Genomic DNA, 8,400 nt, shown 5'->3' on the forward strand with positions numbered 1-8,400 from the left:
AAAAAAAGGTTCAATCATGATGACGTCAGGTCTACCCTTACACTTGGCAGTGACGCAGTGTCCTCAGGAGTGACAGAACACTGAGCCAATCGCAGCGCAACGCTCTGTATTTGATTCTGGCTTGCCACACCACCACAGAAAGCACTGAGCTAGGCTGAAACACCTGCATTTTGGAGCTGCCTTCCTCAAGAAAACAAAATAGTGACCATGTTTGTGTGCTGCGTTATTAACTCAATCATTTATATATTTGTTTATATTGTTAGCAAACTGATATATAACACGTATTAACGCCAAAATAAAAAAAAGAATAAGTCCAAAAAAATACAAATACAAATTATTATTTATTTATTTTTGCAAAAAAATGTGGGGCTCAAAACACGTGGGGCTCCTGCCCCACCTGCCCTGAAACTTATATACTGGAGTGAATTCAAGCACACTAGAAAAACTGAAGAAAAACACTAGAAAAACGTTAGAAAAACCACCAAAATAACCTTAGAGGACCTGACCCAATGGTCATGTGATCATCATGGGAATAAACATGAAAAGATGGGCTCAGGAAACAGGACCATGTGATTCACTGCCCAAAGTTTGCCACGCACAAACAAGCACATGCACACACACACATAAAATGATTTGCTGTAGGGGCCATAGTTGTGGTTATAGTAATGGTACATGTGTAATATGAGCACGGAGCTATAGGAAGAGGAGGAGGGGTCACCGCAGTACAACCAGGTCAGATCAGTTTGATGGGCTGAGTGATGGTCATGACAGTCAGATGATCAGGTGACCTGCCTTGGGTCCATCAGCCCACGAGCTTCCGGGCAGCTTCCTTCAGCCACTTGGCAACCTTCCTCTCAATGGCCTGACAAACAGAGACAAAAGACAGATCAGGATGAGGGGAAGAGAAGTTTTCAAATAATATAGACTATGGGGCAGTTTCCTGGACACAGATTAAGATTAGTCCTCGACTAAAAAGCTATTGACCATTGACCATGCTTTTTTGTTTTTGGGAAACCGGCCCAAAGTGTTCAATTGAGACACACTGTACAGTTCTGAAGCATACATTACTCTTCATGTGCCGCCAAAGCTCACAGTCAGTGTCTCTCTCAGTTACATCAACTTAGTGTTGTCTAGCCTGCCGTGTGCCGTACCTTGCGTGCCTGCTTCAGGGCGGGGCGGTCTGCGACCCCATCGGGGTTCATGTCGGCACAGTGGGCGGTGCCCTCGATGAGGATGGTCATGTCTTTGTCCTCCTTGTCCAAGTCCTCTTCCAGGACGCTGAGCTCGTGCCAGGGGTCAATGTCACCTGACAGAGGTCACAGGTCACAGACCAGAGGGACAGGTCATATACTGACTGTCACACAGAGGAGGCTGGTGGGAGGAGCTATAGGAGGGTGGGCTCATTGTGGCTTCCATACGCTTGATGTTTTTGATCCTGTTCCATTGATGCCATTCCAGCCATTACATTGAGCCTGTCCTCCTATATCTCCTCCCACTAACCCCCTCTGATGTCACACAATCACTCACATAGACACAGTACATTGATTCACTGCCAGTGGGTTTAAATTACACTATGATGTAATGAGAGGTCAGGTATTAAACCTCCAACCTCATCCATCCATCCATCCATCCATCCATCCATCTATCTGTTGGGCAAGTAACCGAAAGGTTGCTTGTTCGAATCCCAGATCCAGCAAGGTGGAAAAATCTGATTCAGGGGGGTTGGGTTTAAATACTGAAGACACATTTCAGCTGAATTCATTCAGTTGTGCAGCTGACAAGGTATCCCTTATCTACTGTATCTATCTGTGAAGTCTCTGCTCACCGTTGACATAGAGCACCCTGTCGGTGTCGGGGTGGTCTCCTCCATAGTACTTGTTGGTGAAGGCGATGTGTCCGGGCAGACTGTGCTGGGGGATGTTGAACACCTCAGGACACAGGTCGGTCTGAGCCTGCAGGGTCAGCATGCGGGAGAAGGGACAGCTGGCGTCCTCACACGTCTGGACTGTCACAACCAAACAATGAGGAGGTAAGCCATAGAAATACAATGAATTCCTGTTGAATGATGGTCGGTAGTTCTATTTCTGTAATGTAAGATACAGCTGAGTGGCTGTGGGCATATAGTAATACTGATCATATAATGAGTGATACTGTACTAAAGAGTGGGAGCTTTGTACAGCTGGTGTTCATGTGCTGCTTAGGGGGAAATGAACTCAGGACCTGTTTTTCTTTACCCTCCAGTGCCGTGAGCAGTCAACTCCCTGACTGAAGCATCTACCTCGGTTATACTAGAGGACTTGAGCTTGGTAAATGTAGTGGGGTTCAAAATGATTGACATCCTTGATAAAGATGAGCAATAAATTATTCAAATACTGAGCTATGCTACAAAAAATATGGGGAAATTATATTATTTTACACTAATAGTATTTGGTCCCATATCAAATCATATTTTATTGGTCACATACACATGGTTAGCAGATGTTAATGCGAGTGTAGCGTAATGCTTCTACAGTAATGTGGATGCTCCCAATAACAGGGGAGGTTAGCATGACTTGGGGGTATGATCTTTGACCCTCTGTAACGTTCTCAATCATCATTATTCACGATTCATTCAGAATTATCCCTAATCATGGTAGCATCCACATTACTGTAGATGTGTTTAGAAACATTCTTATTATCTATGCTTATTTATAATAAAGTGACTCCAAAATGACACAATATATTATTTACCATTCATTTCTATAGGGCACAAAATAATCTGAAACAACCAGAACGAACTGAAAATACATCCAACAAGTTTGTAGAGTCACAAGCTTGATGTAGGCACTGCGTGCTAGGGATATGCAACCAAATACTAAACACTTGACTAGTTTATTTAGAAGAATTTTTAGGGGTGTGAATCATTTAGACCCCTACCTTCTAGAGAAAAAAATGCATTACTTGGTAAACAAAATCTCTTTCTTTGAGCAATTGTTTTAGTATAAAATAATATAATTTCCCATATTTTTTTGCATACAATATACTGAATTATTTATTTTATGTGGTCATTATTGTTCATCTTTATCAAAAGGCATGAATAATTTCGGACCTCACTGTTTCTCCTCTAGGACTGACGGTGTTGTGTGGTGGAGTGTTACTCACAGAAGCCGAACTCGGTGCAGGTCTGGTAGTACCACTGTCTCTCTCCATTGTAGGCAGAGTCCAGATTGGTGTCACTCAAGTCCTTGATGGTCTGCTTGTGGGACACATCCAGACAGGGCTCCTCGCCAGTGGCACGGTCTATCTAATAAACGCACACACATAAATATGCATGCACACAAACACAGTAACAGTGTTCTGACTGTTCTGCATCAGTCAAGGCATGGGGATGCACAACTGTAGCTCAATACAGCCCTCTGCTGGTTAATCAAAGAATTGTCACTGTGGGGCTGTGCGTGTGTGTGTGTATGTGTGTGTGGGGCTGTGCGTGTGTGTGTGGGGGGGGGGGGGCTGTGTGTGTGTGTGTGTGTGTGTGAGGCTGTGTGTGTGTGTGGGGGGGGGGGGGGGGGTGAGTGTGTGTGTGTGTGTATATGTGTGTGTGTGCATACATTTGTGTGTGCGTGTGTTTGAATATGTACAATACACCTAATACCTGCACCAGTTTGATCAGCCGTTCGTAGGCCTCAGTCTCCGAATAGAAGGTCTCTGTCTCATTGGTCATGATGTCACAGAGCTCCTCAATAGTCAGGATGCCCCCCTCCTCGTTGTACGCCACAGTTCCCATGACGATGTCAGCCAGGCTCTGCATCAGCTCAATCTGGTCCTCCAGATCCTCAGGAGTCTCACAGCACCCAAAGTCCTTCCCAACCTCAGTGGCGTTCCCCGCAAACAGGGCGGCCTCCACGGCAGCAAAGGCCTCCCAGATGTCCCCCAGACACTGAACGAGAGAGCGAGAAAGAGGGGGGTGGAGAGACAGCGGAGAGAGAGAGAGACAGTAACAAGGAGACAGAGAGAGTCAAATCACACAGCAGAAGACTCATACAGTCAGACACTCCAACACATGATTTCAAGCGCCCACATCTTCTGTAAATGTTCTCAAACCTTATCTGAACCTCCAACGTCCTCGTCTGCAAGACTTAGACCCACCACCTAGAAGAGAGCAACACCACGGTTTGTTTCCACCGTTTGTCTGTACAGCTGAACATCACATCTACCATGCTACTAACAGTTACTAGTATGTCTACTACTACTACTATTACTATTATTACTACTGGTACCAATACTACTACTACAAGTAGTACTAATGATGAGATCTTTACTTTGTTGAAGGCGGAATAGTCCAGTTTGGCTTTGACAGGAGCGGAGGAGGCCACAGCACCGTAGACCAGGTGGGGGAACTGGAAGAGCAGGAACAGAGAACATGATTTACTATTATTACCATGTAACACTGCTGTCCAGTCCTAAGTATAAATAAAGACCTTTCCCCTGAGCCAGGCAGACAAGGCCCCAGCATAGGAACCTCCGAAGCTGATCCAGGTATTTTTGTCGGAGAGGTCAAAGCGATCGCTGATGTATTGATGGAATTCTGCGATGTCGGCGAGACTGGAAACCAAGAGATGGCAGAGAAAATGAAATTTAATCTCTGCCCAATTCAAGCACACTCAAAAGCGCTCAGCATTTACATTTGGTTGAGTTGTCAACTAATGTGAATTCAACATGAAATCCCCCAAAAAATGTACCATGCCATTGGATTTAGGTTCAAAGGTGGGTGAAAGAAAATGCTAAATTCCCTCACATTGATGACTTTTTGAAAATCCAATCAATTTTCCACATTGATTCAACGTCATCACATTGACTCCCTCCTCCCACCAGTACTCACGCCTGCTGGCTGGACAGGTCTCCCAGGTTCTCAGTCTCCAGGCCGTCTTTGTTGATGCTCTCGCCGTAGAAACGATGCTCCAGGGCCACAAGCAGGGCCCCGTGCTCCTCAGCCATGTCCACGTGGTGGCCTACAGATACACACAAAGCAGGAGCAGGGGAGAAAAAGGGGGAGGTTAAGAGTTGGTAGAGGTATCAACAAGACAAAAACCAAAGAACAGGCATTGACTTGTAACTAAATACAAGTATCATATTCATAACACCTATGTAAGCCTAACTTATCGTGTCAATGCATTTCCACTTTCTTTTCATATTACTTAAGAGCGTGACGGGGGAGATTTGTGTTTACCTGCCAGCACATCGAATTCAGAGATGGGGCCCTCCCCTCCGATGAACAGGAACACTGGGCCATGAGGACGCTCCCAATAGGCTTCATTCACTAAAAACCTCTGAGAGAGAGAGAGAGAGAGGGTGAGAGGAAGCGAGTGAATAAGAGAACAACAAAACAAACTGCAAATGCATTCAACAAGTTTCTAGTCACAAGCTGTAGTCATTGCATGCTAGGAATGACACCAAATACTACACTTTTGAATATTTAAATACACATATAAGTGAATGTGTCCTAATACTTTTGGTTCCCTAAAATGGGGGGGCTATGTACATAAAGTGCTGTCACCCTATGGATGAAAATACCCTCAAATGAAAGCTGACAGTCTGCACGTTGACCTCATAGTCTTTGTACCATTTAAAATCTAAAGTGCTGGAGAACAGAGCCAAAACAAGAAAAAATATGTCACTGTACAAATACTTTGGGACCTCACTGTCGGTGCATGTTTCGATGGTCACCTGAGGAAAGGTTTCATCGTTTTGACTGTCGAAGTGGTCCAGGGGTTGGTGAATTTTCCCGTCTCTCACTTCGCATATGGGTTTATGCCCGTTGACTGCGCTCATCAGCACATTCTTCTTCGCTTTTTCATACTGAATTGTACGCACGCGCTCCTTAATCTTCCTCAGAACTCGTCCTATGAAATATAAAATGTGATATGACATATCAAAAGACCAGTGGTGGAAAAAGTACACAATTGTCATACTTGAGTCAAGTTTAGATACCTTAATAGAAAGTTACTCAAGTAAAAGTCACCCAGTAAAATACTACTTGAGTAAAAGTTTAAAAGCATTTGGTTTTAAATATACTTAAGTATCAAAAGTCAATTTAATTGTTAAAATATACTTAAGTATCAAAAGTACATTTAATTGGTAAACTATTCTTAAATATCAAAAGTAAAAGTATAAATCATTTCAAATTTCTTATATTAAGCTAAATCGGACGGTGCCATGTTCTTGTTTTTAAAATGTACGGATAGCCAGGGGCAGACTCCAACACTGAGACATTATTTACAAAAGATGCATTTGTGTTTAGTGAGTCCTTCAGGCCGTAGACAGTACTGATGACCACGTGTTCTCTTGATAAGCGCGTGAATTTCACACTTTTCCTGTCCTGCTAAGCATTCAAAATGTAATGAGTTCTTTGGGTTGTCAGGGAAAATGTATGGAGTATAAAGTACAGTATTTTCTTTAGGAATGTAGTGAAGTAAAAGGAAAGTTGTCAAAAATATAAATAGTAAAGTATAGACACCCCTCAAAACTACTTAAGTAGTACTTTAAAGTATTTTTACTTAAGTACTTTACACCACTGCAAAAGACGAGAGGGACAGAGGACGGGCAAAGATAGAGATAATACGATTAGATCAATCGTGTGTAGTTGCGCGTAAAGACGCATATAGAGCTAAATTACGCGCGTAGTTGTTGGTCAAACCACGAGAGCCTCCTAAAACTTGAAAATCAGAATGTGCACATATTCCACTCCATAACAATTACTACAATTATCTTTCACATTTCGTTCTACAGAAATTCCTGTCCCAACGTGTCACGCATCTTTTTAGGATTGGATACAATGTTGTATTAATTCCGATGGCCTCAGCACATCGCTTTTGCTCATAAGGTATAACCCTCTGCCACCCTCTTATCGGTCTAATTCATATTCGACAGCCAATCCCATGTTAATTTTCACGAGTATTATTATAATTCAATACATACTTAAATTAATAATAAACCATGTAGTCAGGAACAGAATAAACTTTTCCAGATATAGAAGCGGCTCAATTTCTAAGTAGCACTTTGCATAATTATCTAATTATAGCCTATACATCAGCCAATTTCGTTTCTGTGAACACGACAATTTTATGGATTCACCTCAATATTTAAAACTATAGGCCTATTCATTAAAATTATATTTGACCAAAGTGTATATTAGCCCAGAGATACAAGGATGCACTTTCATGCTAGGTTTAGGACCTAATATTGAAGCTTTAAGAGACCACAACTGATGTATAAACAATCTTAAAATGTTCAACTTTTGTTTCAATACAAGCATCATGAAACCTCTAACACAATACTTTAACTTGGTGAAAAACCGTTTTTTAAAACCCCACTTGTTCCATGTGGTTTCTTCATGAAATTACCTCTCCCTAAATATTTGTTCAAATTATAAATTTTGTGTATGGTTTCCTAGAAACAAGGGTCCCTCAACCTACCCCTCTGCCATCTCATGAATTTGATCATTTAAGTTAAAAAACATTTAAATGCTCAGGTCATTATGAATCGTTAACGTACCAGAATAGACGGAGTTGACAAGGAGAAGAAGGATGATACAACGGCTGGGAGACAGAAGCATCTTCAAGCCTCCAACTACGACCTCTGACCTACTGATATAGGTCTACACTATGGTCAGAGCACCTTGCAGTCTCAATGCAAGGAGAATTTCTGCTTTTAAGGCGTGACCAAAGTTTGTAATCCACCCCAGGGCTCCCCTGATGCCCACTGTGCGTATGTATAGTCAACAAGTTGGCAATTGAGCATAATGAAGACGCGGCAAGTGAGTCTGGGCAATAGGCATATCTCCTCCAACGGTGGCAGTGGTCCAAACTGGAACGCGACGCTATGAGCATTGGCTTGGTGAAAGATGCTTAAGTTTCATATTTAGGTTTTGAATTGTATGCTCAAAGCCTAAAACTCAGCACAAACACTTAACATGTAGAAACAGGGCACTTTGGCTCAGTTCATTTCTATTTTTATGATGCAATCATTTATGTACATTTGCAAGAGTGTGAAGGGTGGTTGGTAGAGTATCCAACCTGAATCCTGCATGCAAGAGCCAGCAAGAGAGGACAACAACACATCTTTACAGACAGCTCTGCTTTGGGTGATTCATACAGACAAAAAGGCACCAACACACAAACATATGCAGTCAGGAGGCAAGAGAGATCATTTTTACATTTGTTTAAATTGATAATTGAGAATTTTGGCAATGGCCCTTTATCAAACTGCCCAGAGTCAGATGAACTCGTGGATACCATTTGCATGTCTCTCCGTCCAGTATGAAGGAAGTTATGAGGTATCTACGCGAGCCAACGCTAACTAGCTTAGCGCAAAGACTGGAAATCTAGCGCCAACACCCCAAACTACATCTAACTTCCATTATAC

The 8,400-nt window shown here is 42.6% G+C and overlaps 1 protein-coding gene across 1 annotated transcript; it reads right to left on the reverse strand.

The window, feature by feature from the left end:
- Positions 1-322: 322 nt before the first annotated feature.
- On the reverse strand, positions 323-7,770 carry LOC110503316 (serine protease 16). The gene is made up of 12 exons (XM_090218245.1): positions 7,531-7,770; positions 5,704-5,879; positions 5,207-5,306; positions 4,859-4,988; positions 4,458-4,581; positions 4,299-4,376; positions 4,081-4,128; positions 3,632-3,916; positions 3,142-3,283; positions 1,826-2,005; positions 1,152-1,306; positions 323-862 (listed from the first exon to the last, which is right to left on the reverse strand). Exons 1-12 carry the CDS (start codon positions 7,589-7,591, stop codon positions 803-805), a joined length of 1,539 nt encoding a protein of 512 aa, XP_090074371.1. The 5' UTR covers positions 7,592-7,770; the 3' UTR covers positions 323-802.
- Positions 7,771-8,400: the final 630 nt, after the last annotated feature.

The sequence above is a fragment of the Oncorhynchus mykiss genome, chromosome 24 (genome assembly GCF_057628025.1).
Source record: "Oncorhynchus mykiss isolate SJ-2025 chromosome 24, ASM5762802v1, whole genome shotgun sequence".
Classification (NCBI taxonomy): domain Eukaryota; kingdom Metazoa; phylum Chordata; class Actinopteri; order Salmoniformes; family Salmonidae; genus Oncorhynchus; species Oncorhynchus mykiss.